Here is an 18530-nt window from a genome sequence, read left to right as displayed (position 1 = left end):
TCTGGAGTAACTGATGCGACAGCCGCTTCAATCCCGTGTCTCAAGTCAGGTCGATCAGCTGATAACAGTGGCACATACACTTGATCCTTTATAAACCCCAAAAGAAAAAATTACACGGGGTCAGAATGAGCAAACGTGGAGGCCATGGCAAACAAGCCCTGTAATCTAAGAATTTCATTCAACCAATCACATATAGCTTTATGCCAGTGAGGAGGTGCCATTTTGTTGCCAAATAAAAATTCTGTAGTTCATATTGTAGTTGAGAAAAGAGCCATAGTTATAGCATATCAAGATAGTTCGTTCTAGACTCACTTGCTTGCATGAAAAAGAATGGCCCATGAACTTGCCATAAGGATATGGCACAAAAAACAATCAGTTTTGAGCACTCTTGTTCACACTGCAATATTTTGTGAGGTTTTTCTGATTCCCAGATAAGCACACTATCAGTGTTTACTTTTCCATTAACATGAAACATTGTTTCGTCACTAAATATGACACAATAAAGAAAGTCTTCACTGTCACAGTGCGCAATTTTATTTGTGAAGCTAGCATGCAAACCATAATCTGTAAGCCTCAGAGCTTGTAACAGCTGTAAATGATACGGATTCAGTTGTAAGCATTTCCTTAAACCCCTCCACACAGACTCACTGGAATTGCTAATTCATGGCTAGCCTTCCTAATGGATTTCCTAGGACTAAGCACAAAAGACTCTCTTACACGTTCAACATTGTCTTTGGACATACTCAGTCTTCCTGTACTCTTCTCATTACAAATACAGCCAGTGGTTTTAAATTGTTTATAACATCTATGAATGATATTGTCACTCGGGGTATCACAAAGGAACTTCAAAAGGAACACATGTTGAATGGTAATTACAGATTCACAGTCAGGAAACTGCAAAACACAGAATGCTTTCTATTGGGGGGGGGGGGAAGGGGTTGCCATCTTTGTTACTAGTGCTTTTAAGCAGAAGGTACAGGAATCAGTTTATGAACTTGCACACAGCTAAAAAAGCTGTTTGAGTTGCTCTTTCATTTCATGTAAAATTAATTAATGTACATGAAACTTGAGAAATATTACATAGCTTTAAAATTATGATATTCATTTTGAAATGCACAGTATAAAACTTTCACAACATGATAAATAGTAGGCAATAGTTTAAAACTGGTCGACATTAAGTATTGCAGGTGTGCCAACTTCCGCAAAAAAATTAACTGAAACTTAGGAATCTTAAGATAGCTTTTGAATTACAACTTCATATAAATTATAATGTAGAATAAGTTGATGGTTACATTTAAAAAAAAATTATTAATTAAACATCTGTATTTGTTAAAGGACAGTTGAGTTGATCTTGATAGAAATATAGGACCAGCAATAAACTGCTAGAATAACTGTAACAGTATGATGCAAGGAACAACTGCACTAGGTAAAACCATCATTACAACATGTGTTCATACTTATAAATCATACCTGTTAATCAAATGTTATTGTAATACTAATACAAATACAACTGAAGAAATCAAAAGTATATATTAACAAGTTATTTGAATACTGTACATACTATTCCATCACACAACGAGAAATATGTATCAAATAGCAATTACAATTTAAAAGGAAGAATATACACCAAATTACATATTTTTATCATAAATAAATAAATTATATTTATTTGAATAACATTATAAGAAATTAGATTTAAAAAGAACTTACTTTAATACCATTTTAGAAAAATGAGCTTTGGTTTGATTTGAAGGACGAGAAGAAGGAAAGTCAGGTCTTGCTAATAAAGCTGGAAGCCATCTTGATATGTTATCACAGTGTTTTTTATTTAACACCAAAATTATATCTGATAATGGTTCAATATTTATTCGAGAAGCTTCACCACCTGTATTAGAAATAAAAAAAAACCTTATCAGCAGTATTTATAAACTAATCCTATTTATAAATTTAATAATAAAATTAATTAAATTTGGTTTACAATAATTAATTGATACTTGACAAATAAAATTATTATTTAATTTTAATAATGATGATGATAATAATAGAAATGAATATAAATTATCTTACCAATACATCTCAATAGCCTTTCAACTAATTCCTCTCCGTGAATTTGCACACACATTAATAATGCATCATATTCTCGGCTTTGTGAAATGACTGCAGTAAATAATCCAACTGCAGCTCTAACAGTTGGTAATTCTGGTAACATTAATGCTTTCATTGCTGAAATAAAAAGTTCTAAGTTAAAATTTTCCTTTCCAACAGAAAATATTAGCACTAAATAAACATTTTCTAACTTAAATTCTATACAGAGCGGAAAATAACATTCTAGCCAACCCTCAGTGATAAACATTACTATAATTACATGTTTGGTAACATAATCATTGTAAAAAAACAGTGTTGGGTAGACCCAGGTATTAAGGAAAAAACAGAAGCTGGTATATTAGTATTATTAGAAGCTAGTTCAAATGTTATAATTTATAAGAGATAAGTAAATATATATATATATATATAAATTTAAATATATATATATATATAAGTAAATATATAAAATTCAAAAGACAACTTAACCAACAAACACAATAAGAGATAAACCTAAAAAAACTAATACCAATAGTAGATTTTCACAGAATCCCGCATCATCAGTCGGTACATAACTCTACAATTACATTAACAACAAAAACAATAAAAAATAAAAACTTAAAAATTTAGTAAACATAAACTCTAACAACACAAATTCACTGCCATACTAGAATGATGTAAATTAAAAACATCACAAAACTGCATTCGTAAACACTGTTGCCAACTGCTACAACCCACTATGTCTTTAATTAAAATAACATCTTCAAAAATGATCTGTTTGTTACAACTGTGTAACAATTGAAGGAGACAGACAAATCGAAATGACTTGATTCTCAATATGATCAATCGAGTAGAAAGGTGCATTGATGTACAAGATGGTCATTTTGAACATCTTTTGTAACAATAAGATAAATAAATGCAACATTTAAATAACATTTTATGTTTCTCTTATTTAATTTATCGGTACCATTCACAAAATTTTATTCCAACATAACCTACCGATTCAGCAGTGGTTACGTTATGGGTTCAGTTTTATGTTCCTCACTCTATATATAATATATAAATTATATATATATAAAATTTGGAAAAAATATTCTATTTTATATATGTACTAGGTGCGACAATAAAGTAATGAGACTGGTTTTTCTTTGCAAGATGTGGCAACCCTGCAGCTTGCGTAGGCACACCATCTTTGACCTTGGTCTACAAGCTTCTTCTAGTCCAAGCGGCACATTGATGCAACTGCTCAGTCGTGAGTTGTGCTGTAATAATTGAACATGTGTTTGTGTCTCTCGTCACAGAAATGAAACCGCAAAATATTGCGCAACGGTACGCCATTTCTTTTTGCATTAAATTGGGTGAAAACATGACTACAACTTATGGTAAGCTTCAGAAGGCTTTTGGAGAGGAGGTTATGACAAGAGCTCAAGTTTTTCGGTGGCATAAAATTTTTAGTGAAGGCAGAATGAATGTTGAAGATGAAGACCGCAGTGGACGACCATCAACCTCATGGACAGATGTCAACTTGACCAGGGTGCGTGAAATCGTACAATCTGATCGAAGATTATCCGTGAAAATGATTGCAGAAGAACTCAACATCGATCGAGAAACGGTTTGTCTAATATTAACTGAAGATCTTGGTATGAAAAAGATTTGTGCAAAAATGGTCCCCAAAAATATCACACAGCAACAGCGAGAAACACGGAAAAATGTGGCAGCCGATCTGTTAGAGCAAACGGAAATCAATCCAGATTTGTTGAGCCATATTATCACTGGTGATGAAGGTTGGTTTTTCAATACGATCCAGAGACAAAACGCCAAAGTTCGCAATGGTGCTCAAACGGATCACCCAGGCCAAAAAAAGCTCGCATGTCAAAGTCAAAAGTGAAATGCATGCTTGTGTGCTTCTTCGATTCCAAGGGAATTGTTCATAAAGAGTGAGTGCCTCCTGGACAAACAGTTAACCAATATTTCTACAAAGAAATTTTAGAAAGACTTCGTAAACGAGTTCTTCGTGTCCATGCCAACATTGCTGATAATTGGATTCTGCATCACGATAATGCGCCATCCCATACTGCTCTGTCAGTATAGCAATTTTTAACCTCAATGCAAATTTCAGTACTACCACAGCCACCTTATTCACCAGATATCGCTCCGTGCGACTTTTTTCTATTTCCAAGAGTCAAAATGGCAGTCAAGGGACACAATTTTAAAACAACAAAAGATGTCCAAAAAGCTGTGATGAGGGTCTTGGAGGATATTACAGAAGATGAGTTCCACAAATGTTACCATCAATGGCAGAAGCGCTGGAATAAGTATGTGTAATCAGAGAGGAACTACTTTGAAGGAGACAACACTAAACATGACTAAAATGGTAAGCAACATTTTTTTTCACATCAGTCTCATGTTTAACAGTATTTGGTCTTAGAATTTGGACACTGTTGAACAATTTTCTTCAAACTTGGTAGACAGGTACTACCATCAGGGGGGGAAGGAGAATATACAACATTTTTTTCAAATATTGGAATAAGGGGCAGGAAAATTTCAAATTTTTACTGGTCCACATTAGTAAATTATTTTTGTTACAAACGATGAAGTTTTTTTTTTAATCAAGTTTACAAATTTTTATTTAATATTTACCCCTCCTTAAAAAAATGATAGTATTATTTTCTTAAAAATTAATTACATTTGATTGCTTTCCTTTAAGTATGGGAGCCCCCAAAATGAAATTTTTTTTGCAATTTCAAATTTCTATTGTTTAACACATATTTTGCTACACAATAGTCACTCTAAAGTAACTTAATACCCTTCCCCTAATGGGAGAAATCACAAATTAAAAAAGGTTTTTTTAGATTAAAATTTTAATTTATTTAAAATTAATTTTAATAATATTTTTAAACCTTTAATTTCTTCTTTTTTTTTAAAAAAAAGATTCATAATTTTGATTGTTTTTCAATAAGAAAGAATTATTTTATCGTAAAGATACAAATAGAGCTTAAAATGTTTGAAGAAGGTTTTTTCAAAGATCAACTGCGCAACTTCAACTGGTGTACCCGGGAAAGTATACAATTTCTGCTGACTTTTTTTAAAATTTATTTATATTTATTAACTACTAAATACACAGCAGAATACTTTCTGTTACAGTAGCAGTAGTAGCATCATCATCAGTTAAATAATTAAAGAATAATATTACATTAAAATTGCATTCTTTCATATTTTAATTTATTAATGGTGCTCTAAACTGTCACAACAAATCCTGAAAGAAGTACCATTTTCTTGTAACATGATTGTATTAATTCTGGCAACTTTTACAAATCATTCAAATATCTGCTGGTTTTTTAAAAGAGACTGTATTTCTGGAATCTTCATTTGCATAAAAAAATTCTGATTTTGGGTCTTATATGTGAGGATAAGTCAAAGAGTAAAATAAAATAATTTTTATTTATGTTACATAAATGAAATATGCTTATTTTTAAGTATAATTCCCTCCACTTCTCTGCACTTAATCCATCTTTTAACATACTTTTGGATCCCTTCTTGGAGGAAACACTGAAGTCCGGTGTGTAATGAATTTTGCACTGCTTCTACAACCAACATTAGAATAAAAATGATTCTCAAATACTGCTTCTTTCAATGCAGTAAAAAGATGAAAATTCTTACAAACAGGTCAGGATTGTATGGTGGGTGGTCCAGCAGCTTAAAACCAAGATGTTGAAGGAAAAATATTGTTATGTTGACCATATAAAATTATGAATTATCCTGAAGCAACAAAAATCACACTTTTTGCAGGTTTACTATACAGTTCAGCCATCATAGTAGCTCACAGTGGTTTTCACTACTTACTGTTTCAACTACTCACTGTTTTTTGGTGGATAAAAACTGGTTCTTTTACATCCCAAGATATGATCAATTTTTCTGCAAGTAAATGGATTATGGATTTTTTGTCACAGCAGATGAAGGATCATTTGCTCTTGGGTTCAAAGTAATATATCCATATCTAAGTTTCAAAAGCTTCTGAAAATTTTTAAATGATTCTTTTTGTGAATGTCTGTCAGTTGATGTATAACTCAACAAGCAGACTTTCAAAAGATTAAAGGGTTAGTATTTAATTCACTTGCAACTTTATCAACTCTAATTCATTGATTATTGTGAAATAGTTGTTTAACTGCTTCAATATTATCAGTATTTATTGAAGTAGAAGGCCTTCCTTTTCATTATTCATTACAGAGATAAATCCTGTCCTTTTTAAAACAATCAATCTGTTCGTCGTAGATTCTATTTCCTCTCAAACAATTCTCCCTATACTGCTGATACATTCTACAAAAATCTCTGCTAATTTTATTCCTTCTGAATTGAGAAAACATAGCACAGCTCACATTTCATCATTGGTGTAATTGAACAAAAAAACTTGAATTTTAAATAAAAACAATTGAAAAATACTTTCAACTAACAGATGATGTGAATTTATAATTTACTTCAGAATAATCAGTGTTGAATAATACGTATTTTTGTCTTTTGAAATGAAACAAGAATTTTCATGGAAGCAAATAAAAATAACTCTACTTTTTGACTTTCCCTCATAATATGCTTAATATATCATTCATTTAATGAATCTATAATAAATAAAAAAATAAAAACACATGTATCACTAATAAAATAAACATAAATAAAAATTTAAAGAATTCACAGCAAAATGAAAATTAACTACATATAAATAGAGCAACACTGAAATCAGCTAAGAATGTTGCCAGTAAACATGCTTATCAGCTTGCAACTTATAAACAAAAGACAAAAAGGGAATTTTATAATAAAACTACTGTATTTTTAAGTGATAGAGCTTAAGTGTTTCCATGAATATTACCACCAAATTAAAACACTGCATTGTAACGTTTAGTGGTGTGAGAAGCAACAAAAAAAGGATAAGTTGACAACACTGAAAATAGATATTTGGGAACAATGCTGAAGCCTAATGCAAAATTTTTAAGTTAGATATAAACCAATTACAGAGTTGTTTCAATAGACATAAAAGTTAAGATAGAAGAGTAAAGAAATTAAATTCAAATGGGTGTACGAGTTGTATAAAAGAAGAAATATGGCCCATAGAAAATGTGAAACTGGAGACTGTCCCTGATAATGAAAAGAGAATGCCCAGGAACCTTGGTGGTATAATCACTTTCATTTTTTGAGCAATGATTAAATCAGAGCTTACAGAAATTGATAGGCAGATTCAAGGAAGATTGAATTTGATTGGAAAAAAATTTGTTTTAAATTAGACAAACTCCACAATTACTGTGGAGTTTGGTTAATTTACTGTGGAGCTGTAATGACAACTTTAGACCTAATTATTGATGAGAGAAAGTCGAATAATTTCTAAATTGAACTGCTCAGATAGCTATTTAAAATTAACTTTTAGCATAGGAAATAAAAAACTTGACTACAAAAATTAATAATTAAAAAAAAATCCTGAGAACAACGGTATGTTAATTTGCGCGCACGCACACACACACATACAATCAGTGAAATTTAAATGCATTCACATTTAATTAATCATGCCAACTGCAGCTGAATTTCATAAAATGAAATTGAAATAGTCTACAAATATCCTAATGACTATTTACCTCAATGACTACTGGGCAAAATAAAATTAAATAGACAAATCGAAAACAGCAAAGTAACCCAAAAATAACACTTGTTTCCTCATTACAATAATCATATTTTAACTTTTTGGGATTTATACTACACCACTTCCATCAAGTGATATATCAAGCTCCTCCTGTAGTATTCACACCCAAACACAGTCACATACATATCATTATTGATATTTTTGAAAAAAAAACCCACAACGAAACATTAATGATCTAAACAGTGATCCTACAAGTTTTGTGATAAAACAACAGTTATAAGCAATGCTCACCTGAACCAGAATTAAAAAAAATTAATGAGCCCTTTTTGACAAGAAAGAATTAATTACATGCATTGCCTCTGCTCAATAAGCGACAGGAATAAAATACAGAAAAATACTATCAATAAGGTATTAACAATGTAACAATAAAGTATTAACAAATTAGTAAATAAAAATTATACATACTAACCAAACTGGAAGACATCAGATATGTTAAAATGTTCAATTTCAAGTAACAAAAGAGGGTTTTTCTTGATTAAAGTGGCTATTAACTGAAGATATAATTCAACTACATCAGTGTAAGGCTTTAAATCACCACCAGTATGAAAGTCTGGTTTTGCTAAATGCAATGTATGAACTGTAATTAATAACAATAAATTATGAATATGCTGTGTATGAGGTGAAGTTCTACCCATCAGTAATGATATCTGAAAAAAAAAGATCACTTGATATGAATAATTACCTGAAGAAAATGTCATAACAATAAATAACAGATAAAACTTACTTGATGACTTGATACTTTTTTTCATAATCAGATGTAAATTTCTCTTCTATTAGTTGGTTACTGTCTATCTTGGTCAGTAGCTAGTCCAAAATGACTGTTTCCTTGTTACAAAAACCATCTTAATCTTTTGGTTCCCTATCTTAAACGAATAAGGATATTTTAGTCCTTAAAATACAGTGCAAACCTTAAAACTTCCTGGCTCTGTCCATAGATTGCAATACTAGTTGCATGAGTTTTCCCCTGAATATTGGTAAACTGTTAAGCGCCAAGTGAAATTGCAAGTCATTCCATCCAGCAGATGGCTGTAGGTCGTTGTCTGGATTAGTTGTGGTCATATGTTGTTGTAAATGGAGAAAATTATGTATTGTGCAGTGATAAAATTCTATGTAAAAGAAGGTTTGATGCAAACCGAAATTCATTTGAGGATTGTAAATGTGTAAGGTGACTCTTCTCCTTTAATCTCCACTGTGAAGAAATGAATGGCCGAGTTTAAATGTGACTGTGAAAGCGTCCAAGATGATGCATGTGAAGGACATCTGAAAGTGCACCAAATCAGAAATCATTGAAAAAGTACACATAATTTTGGAAGATAAGCGTACGAAGGTGCATGAAATTGCTAAGACTGTAGGGATTTCAAAGAGCATGTTGGTTACATTTTGCATAAATTGCACATAAAAAAGCTTTGCGTTATGATGTGTTTCCAGTAGATCAAAAATGCATTTATACGACACTTTCCGAACAGTGCTTGGAGCATTTTACGAAAAACAAGTGATTTTCTGCATTGATACGACAATGGATAAAATATGGATTCACAATTTCATACCAGAATCAAAAAACAATCCATACAGTGGACAGACGCTGTTTGTTCAGTTCTAAAAAAGGTGAAGATGATGCCATTGGCAGGAAAAGTCATGGCGTCGGTTATTTGGAATGTGAAAGGAATTCTGTTAATCAACTATCTTGAAAAAAGTAAAACAATAACTGAGGAATACTATCATTTTAACCTTCTAATGAAACTGGATGCAAAAATTTGTGGAAACAGACCTGGCTTGCAGAAGAAAAGAATCATCTTCCATCAGGACAATGCACCTGCCCGCAAAAGTGTATTGGCAACAGGAAAATTCAGAAATTTGCTCTATGAAATGCTAAGATATCCACTCTATTCCCCAGATTTGGCACTTTCAGACTTTTACCTCTTCCCAAAACTCAAAAATCTTCCTTGCTGGTTAAGTTTTTCATCCAATCAAGAAGTGACTGCGGTTGCAGATGGGAACTTTGCAGCAGTTCCGGAGGAATGTTACAGAGACAGGATAATGGTGCTGCAACACCACTGAATGGATTGTATTAATATTAAAGGAGTTTAAGCTGAAAAAAAATTTTAAAACAAATTTCTCATTTTCAGAGAACTTTTCAGACCACTCTCGTATATGTTTTGTGTATAGTTACATTATAGGTGGACATATCGTTACATAATATTACATATATATATATATAGTTACACTGTGCTATACAGTATAACTATAAGGGAAAGAATACTATCAAATCAAATTTTGCATGTTGATATGTTTTTTTTGCAGACCTTGATATGTATATAGTATTGCCATTTCCAAGACAGCCAATGTCTGTTGAAATTGACAAATGTCTATCCTTCTACCAGCAAAAATCCTGAAAAAATTGAGTAAGTTTAAAGGCAAACTGTCAATAAAGAGTAACAGCATAACTTTTCTTCATCAGCTAAGATATGCTGTTCGATTAGTTTAAAGAATAACAGCTTTGGAAAAAAAGGCGATTGGAAAATTCATCATGACAACCACTATAGTCAATGCATCTCAACCTATTTGAGATTCTTAGCAAAACATATGATCATCAGGCTCCTTATTTACTATTCATGCCTCCCTGCAATTTTTGGCTCTTTCCTAAGCTTAAAATTCTGCTTAAAGGAAAGATTTAAAGAGAAGAGATCAAAAGAAATGCAACAAAAGAACTTATGGTGCTCACTAAAAATTACTTCAAAAGATGCTTCCACAAGTAAAACATCTACGAGATATATGTGTTACATCAGAAGGGGCCTACTTTGAAGGAGACAAATGATTAAAATAAATAGGTTAAAAACTTGTTTTTATGAGCAAAGGTAGGATAATTTTTTATTACATCTCATATGTGGATCTGTATGTACGTTGGCCTGTTTTTTTTTTTTTGTTGATAACCTACAGACTGCAATGATTGATTTCTGTGTATGAGACACTGATTCCTTTTAATTTTGACACAATTGTTTAAGATAGGGAGATATGGACCTTGGAAATCCACATCTCAAAAATTTACTAAAAGGGTAGATAAATTTTTTCATATAATTCAATACTTCTTAGGTAGCCATGACATACTTTGTTGATGGGTTTTGGTCTTATTCAAACCCCCATAAAAAGGAGGAAGCAATAAACCTTTTTATTTTTTTGTAATTTCTGGACTCAGAACTACATCCCTGAAATTGTTATATAATTCCATTCTATTAGTATGTCATTTGGCTACATATCTGGGCATTAATTTTTTTACTTTTTATCATCAGTTATTGTTTTACTTGATATCTTCAGACTTAATTGATTTTTACAAAATTTTGTACGATGACTTCTGAATATGGAGTAATGTCTTTCAACTTTATTACCATGGGTCCTGTATCTCAAAATTTTATTCAAAAAGTAAAATAACTTTTTTTTATATAATTCTTTACTTGCATACTTATATACTTTAACCAGTTAATTTTCTTTTTAAGTAGTAGTCTGTTGAGCGTGAAGTCCATGGTAGCCAGAGTTACGTAACTTTTCTAGGTTTGCCACAAAAAGTTATATATAACCACTGAATTTTTTCCCGTTATTAACTTCATTCTATCTTTACACTGACTTTTATGACAAAATTATTTAATCACATTACCAGAACGATTAAAAAGGGACACAACCCAAATTATAACATACAACTAAACTACCTTTTATCAAGATAAAACTCGTTTTATCATACACCTTTAATTTTATAAGTATTAAAAATATTTCCTCTATATATGTTTTTGCATTTCATGATATTTGCACCCATTTTTCATAATGTCTGATATTGCACATTCAATGTTATTTTTTAGTTTATAAAATGGATAATTGTTATAAAAGATTACAGTTTTTAAGTAACACCGAATGAAAAAAATCTGGTGGTATAATATCTATTCAACTTAGTAGTTATACTTTAGATAAAATGGCAGCCAAAATATTCTTATAAAACAATGTGATTTATATAGCAAGCACAAGCAGTATATCTTGCTGAAATTAAAAATCTAAATAATTTTCATGATATGGATAAAACCATCAATGTTAAAAAACTTAACACATAGAGAATATATTAAAATATTGTGAACAAACCTGTTTAGCGAGATCTATAGCTGATGCAGTTGGTAACCTTTTATAACTATTTAAAATAATATCAATAATATTAGGTATAAGTGGTATACAGTCTTCTAATAATGTGGTAACACCATGTTTAAATACACTGAACACAGCCTGAAATAAAAAATGAAGTATCTTTACTATTAGGTAAAAACTATATTATATTCTGTGAGAGATAATTTATGTTTGAAAATATATTTTAAATTATATAATTAAAAGAATTACGTGTTAGATTATTATGGTATGAATAATAAAAAAAGTCTGTCTTTGCAGACGTATTGTAAAAAAAAATTGAGCTATGCATTGCATTAAACCTTGATCTTTTCTGGGTTATTTTGAAGAAATTAAATTTATCTGAAGAAATATGAACAGGCTTATTGTGCAAACGACAGACAAGAAATAATCCTTAAGTTGGTCTACAGGCATTTTCCCTACCAATAATCAAGAATTATCATCAAGGTCATAGCATCCAGCATGGGAGAGTAATGGTACAAAAAAGAAGGTGGAAAAGGATAATCTACCATCAGGATAGATTTAGATAATTTACCTCTTGCCCAGGATTTAAGTGGTCACTTAAATACCCAAATTAGTGGATTCATTTGAAAATAAAAAAATTAAACTAGCAGAATTAGCCGAGAAAATTAAACATGAAATTAAAAAATTTATCCTAGCTCAATTTTTAAAAATTAGTTAGGAGTTAAAACAGGTTCAATTTTAAAAAAATAGTTATGGAGTTAAAATAGATGAAATTTTAATATATGTGAAAATTAAGCAATATTTAAATATGAACAACCATACAATTTGTTTTGTAACTGCAATTTTATTTTCTGAACAAACTGAAGGCCTATTAACAAGATGTCTAAATACCAAAACCACTTACAAAACTTCAACTTATAAGGTAATTAAGATGTAACTTACAAAGCAATAAATAAATCATGTTAAGTTGCTATTTCACAGCAACTTTTTATTCTCTTTGGTTAAATTTGTTTGAGTTACAAAAGCACAGAGAAAACTGTATCTCATAAAAAAAAACCAAAATATATATATATATACATACCGGGTAATGAAATAAATTTTGAAAGCATACCATTCTACAATATATGTTCAAATTGCTTTCAAATTTCAGTGTGCTGCCAAACACACTGCCAACATCAACTTATAAACATAATATTCGTTTATAACTTGATGTAACATTTCTGGTGGTACATGAGCAGATTTGTCAATTATTCTTCTTTTCAATTTGTTAAAGTTTGAAGGTTTTGTTTTGTTAACATTATGTTTCAAGTATCTCCAAAAAAAGTAATCCAGAGGAGACAGGTCTGGGGACCTGGCAGGCCATTCTGTTGACTCCTGTATGACCTATCCAGCATCTGGAAATTGCTCTTTTAAAATTTGGCATGCCCTTAGATAAGGTGGTGCCCCCTTGCTAAAACCATACGTTATTATTCTTGTCCAACATTTTCCCAGATATTTGGTAAAATCTTATAAGCTAACAAGTTGCAGTATGCATCTCCTGTAAGATTCTGATCTAAAATAAAAGGCTCTACAATACAATGACCAACAATTCCCGCCCCAACATTCACTTTCTGAGGGTGTTTTATATGAGCTTTCAACGTCCATCTAAGATAATTATCGCTCCAATATCAACAGTTTTGCTTATTCACATAGCTATTTAATATAAAAGTTACTTCATCAGTAAATATTAATGAATTAGAAAAATTTGTGTCTAAGTCTAATTTTTGCATTATAATATCACAATATTAAACTTGGAAGTCAAAATCATCTTCTGAAAGTTATTGCACCAGGTGTAGCTTATAAGGGTGAAATTTATTTGTTTTAAGAATTTTTTAAACTAAAAAATAACTGATGCCATGTTGGACAACAGTTTTCTGAATCGATGAATGAGGGTCTTCAACAAAGGTCTGCAATACATCTAATGACTTTGCATCAATCATGACAGTTCTCAGTCTACCAATGCAAGGACAATTCTTCACATTATTGATTTATTCAAATCGCTATGGCTGTACTGTTTTGATCAAAGTTGATTTATTTATTGTTCTCTGTTTGGAAATCTACTATTATGTAAATCACATACCTCTTCTTAAGGCTGAACTATGTCAGCCTACTATGTCAACTACATCATAGATGCAGTTATTCTTTCATTTTCACTTAAAGAAGGCATTATTTGAAGATTTAATACAACTAAATAAATGAGCAATGAAATTAATAATAAAACTTTCACCAGAAAACAAATTTGAACCAAAAGACTTACAATTTGATTCTTTGCTAGCATGATCAAATTTTACCAGAAGAGACTTTGTGAGTGTTTACATAGAAGAGGAGGTCACCTGGAAGATGTCATCTTTAAAAAATAAACTAAAATGGCAACATTTATACAATTACATGAAATAAAATTCATTTTCTAAAAAAACTTTTCATTAACGTTATTTAATTTGTTTAATTTCCCGTTTCTTTGAATCACCCTGTATGAGTTGATATAACCGTTTAATTTGCTGTTATATTGTTAATTATTAGTTATTGTTTATTACTATCAATATTATAGCACTGTTTAAAATTTGTTACTGTATGCATCATGAATGTAAAATGCAATAAAATTGGCCATGCAGCGTGTTTTACCTCGTTTTATTGTAACATGATTTTTCAGTCATTGCAACTTTGAATGCTTTTAACTAGATATCAAAGGTATTAACAGAAAAACGAGTGTTGGCATTGTTTTACTTGTAAAATTTTAAATATACATCATGTGTCCACCTTCTATTTAAAAAAAAATTAAGTATGATTCAGTATGGCAGAGCCAAGATGGTGGACAAAAACTGAAACCCCATCATAATACAGACTTTTTTTAATTATGTGGAACCCCATTACTTTCTGCCGCCAAATACCTCTCAGATATACAGTATAGAGCTGTTTCTATACTTAAATATCACTCGATAAAAGACTGATATATTAAAGTCATAAACTTGGCCAGAAGTGTAACAAAGTAACATTTACTATTCTTGGTACACGGAAATAAATTATGCACGTAATAATTCCAAAAGTACTGTTTCAATTTGTAAACATATTTTATCATAAACCAGTAAATTCTGGGTGGATGTATACTCTTTTTAAACTCAACACAAATACTGATTATACAATTCTGGGAAGAAAATAATGCTATGAACTTTTCAGGAATTATTGTGCAAATGAATAGATGAATGGACAACTTTATATGTTCTATATGTGTATATTCTCTGCTCTATGTGTTCTTTAATTGTCTTTTTCAAAGGACAATTAAAGAAATGAGAGAAAATAAAGAAGTAAAGAGATAGTGATGCATGTTACTGAGTGAAAAAAAAAATATACGTACTTGTAGTATTGAAGTATCAGTCGACCACTTATTGATGACAGCATTCAGTACATGCATTAAATGTTTTAAAACAATAAAAACTGGTTGTGATTGTGAACTATGACACTGATCATTGGTACCATGAGATGATACTTGATGGTCTGTCTTACTTTCCACACCACTATTATTATGTTCATCTTCATCGATCAGTTTTACATTTACATCTAGTGTACCCATTAACATTCCTAACATTTTCATCCTGACTAATAAATTTGATTTGACTGTTACACTTGGCTGAAATTAACAAAAGTTGTTCATTAATAATGCATAAACACATAATTCACTAATTAATCATAGACCAAATAAAAATATCCCATAAATGAAACTCTTGAAAAGAATATTTATCCTTAATCCTTGCTGATCTCTATGGTGGTGGAAGCATTTCAGCCTTTCATCCAACCCCAGGTTTAATTAAGAGGCAGAATTAGTGATTCTTAAATATTTAATAAAATATGTTCCAGAAATACTGTACCAGCAGTATTTTTTGAGAAATTTGGGATGAAAACCAATAAATTTGGGTAAAAACCCCTGTTTTTTTATGTTTGATGTACAATAAACATTGTTGTCGAATAATTTCCACCGTGGTAAAATGCCTTGGTTAGTTGAACTGTTCATGGATTGATTAGGTGCTGGTTCATTTATTTAAATAAAAAGCCTCAAATTAATTAAGAATAGAAATTATAGATATTATAGTTTTTGCTTATGTAAATCATAAATATTAATCAATGATGAATGAAAATCCGAGTCTTTAAGCGATGTACCTAGACGAGACTGTGAGACCAGATTGCCTGAGTGAAGTAAGGAGCTTGCTTACATACTGTGTACAAAGCCGCTGAATCATCAGGAGCCGAGTGCATCTGAAAGGAGCTGTGGGAACTGTACAGAGCCGACTCATCAGGAGCCACCCAGACAAAGCCGATGATCTTTAAATTTTAAAAGTCTTAATTTAAATTAAATTTAATGTTTCTCATTAATAGTGAATTTTAAATAACATGAATAAAACCTAAGTCTATACAATTGTTAAATGGGTAATAAATACATAAAACTTTTAAACAAAACTTGTAGAGAATTTAATTCTGAACAAAATGGTAAAAGTTGAATAAAACAGAAATGTTAGAAAAATTTGAATATTATTTAAAAACAGTATACTACACCAAAGTGAATATATGTACTATCAGTTTATGATAAATGCTGAAAAATGAGCCTGCCATTTTCAACAGATTTCTTAGTATGCTTCTGTACTGGTTTTTTTGCTCTTTTTAGTTCTTCAGGACTGTCCTTAAGTTGTTCAGCTGCATCCATAATGCAAACAATTAATCCCTCATGAGAATGTATTTTTGTATTGTATTCAATATTTTTCATCCAGCAGATACAAAAATCTAAAGGTGTTAGATCAGGCGATCTTGATGGCAAGGAGAATGTGGACCTCCACAACTAATCCACTTCTCAGGGATATGATAATTTAAGTGACTAGAAGCGGCACAAGAGAAGTGGGGAGGCACACCATAATATTGAAGAATACTTTGTGTCTCAGTGGTAAAGGAACTTCTTCAAACAGCTGTGGCAATTCTTGAAGGAAGTATAAATAGACCACAATATTTAAATGGCCAGATAAAATAAACGGTCCAAACAGCTAATTGTGAAGAAGGCTCACCATACATTGAAGCTAAATCAGTATTGAAAATTCCCTTCCGTTGTTTCATGAGGATTTACTTCTGTCCGTGTATGCTCATTGCGCAAATTGCTTATGCCATCTCTAGCAACATTTTTCTTATCGGTAAACAAAACATACTTGTAGAGTTGTTGATTTGTATTCCACCAGTGTAAATGTTGTACTGGCCATTTATGATAAGGATAAAACTTGTTTTGTTAATGTCCTCCAAACCATTGAATGCAAAATTCCCATCGGCTTAGTACTGACTCCTGGATTATGCTGAACTGCATCAATAACAGTGTCATGTTGGACAGACTGTTTGTAACTGGTACAAATACTAGGTAGTAAACCTGTTTTCTGAAGACTGGGAAACGTCACGCTAATTGTTTTGGGATCTGTATTCCTGCAATTCAGAAAATGTATTTCATGTTCTACTGCAGCAGCTGCTGTAGCATTACCATTACAGATACCCAAAATGAATACCATATCACCGTATTCCTCTGTTGTAAATAAGTATGGCATTACTTTAACGGCAAACAGATCATGTTCAAACTAAAATTCAAATAATTAAATTCTATACAAGTTTTGTTTAAAAGTTTTATCTGTTTATTATATTATTATACATCTAACAAAGTTATTGTACACCACACATAAAAAACAGGGTTTTTTATCCCAATTTATTGGTTTTCACCACAGATTTCTAAAAATCTGCAGCAGATACAGTTCTGGGACAGGTGTGGTGTCATGCATAATTGAATTTTGGACATTTTTTCCATGTGAGACTATTACAAGCTTAGTGTACTTGGATGAGCAGGAAAACTTTGTTCTTCAGTAGACTGAAGAAACACAGGGCCTAATTTTCCAAGGTTAGAGCCCCACCACAGCATGCAGAAGTTGCAGACTGCATTCAATGACAGGTTTCCAGAAGACCCGACAGGCAGAGAAGCTCCCAAAGCTTGGTCACAAGAAGTCCTGATTTGATATTGATGGATTTCTTCTTTTGGAGCTATGTAAAAGACATCGTATACCAAAATAAATTGAATCTCTTGACCAACTGTGAAGAATAACAGCAGCCGTGGAAGCGATTGCTACAGACCTGCTCCTCCTCCCAGTGTGTAATGAGCTGAAAATTGGTTTGATGTCTGCAGGGCTGTAAATTAGATTCTTATTGCATTATACTAAAAGGTAAAAAGAAACTTTGATTTTATACTTTTATTTATAATTTATAAATTAATAATAATTTTAAATGAACATTTTAAAGTGACAGCATGTTTTAAGAAATATAAATAACATATTTATTTTTAAAGTGAGAATTAGGCAAAACATACCTCTTGTTCCAGTAATGTTTTAATCTGATCGACACAGGGTAATAATAAATTATCTAAATACTGTAAAATTGAATCCAAGGGTAATATTGATAGAACTTTTCCAACAGTATACATCAGCCTTACACATTCATCTTGTTTCATTTTACCTTCTGACAAAACTCTCTATATAGAAAAGAAAGCAAAAATATTAAAAATTAAAAAGAGCAATATAGTTTTAGTTATTAACAAGAA

General features: G+C 31.1%; 1 protein-coding gene across 1 annotated transcript in view; it reads right to left on the bottom strand.

Annotated features, from left to right (window-relative positions):
• The window catches only part of cdm (importin-13-like protein cdm), a 73933-nt gene that overhangs the window by 8642 nt on the left and 46761 nt on the right, over positions 1 to 18530 (bottom strand). The window contains exons 11-16 of the mRNA XM_075379490.1: positions 18300 to 18461; positions 15279 to 15551; positions 11888 to 12025; positions 8175 to 8412; positions 2068 to 2223; positions 1711 to 1885 (exon numbers count right to left, since the gene is read on the bottom strand). Of these exons, the coding sequence (XP_075235605.1) occupies positions 1711 to 1885; positions 2068 to 2223; positions 8175 to 8412; positions 11888 to 12025; positions 15279 to 15551; positions 18300 to 18461 (1142 nt within the window). The remainder of the gene's footprint in view (positions 1 to 1710; positions 1886 to 2067; positions 2224 to 8174; positions 8413 to 11887; positions 12026 to 15278; positions 15552 to 18299; positions 18462 to 18530) is intronic.

This window comes from Lycorma delicatula, chromosome 12 (assembly GCF_047948215.1).
Source record: "Lycorma delicatula isolate Av1 chromosome 12, ASM4794821v1, whole genome shotgun sequence".
Taxonomy (NCBI): Eukaryota; Metazoa; Arthropoda; class Insecta; order Hemiptera; family Fulgoridae; genus Lycorma; species Lycorma delicatula.
This window is presented reverse-complemented; position numbering and strand designations above follow the sequence as displayed.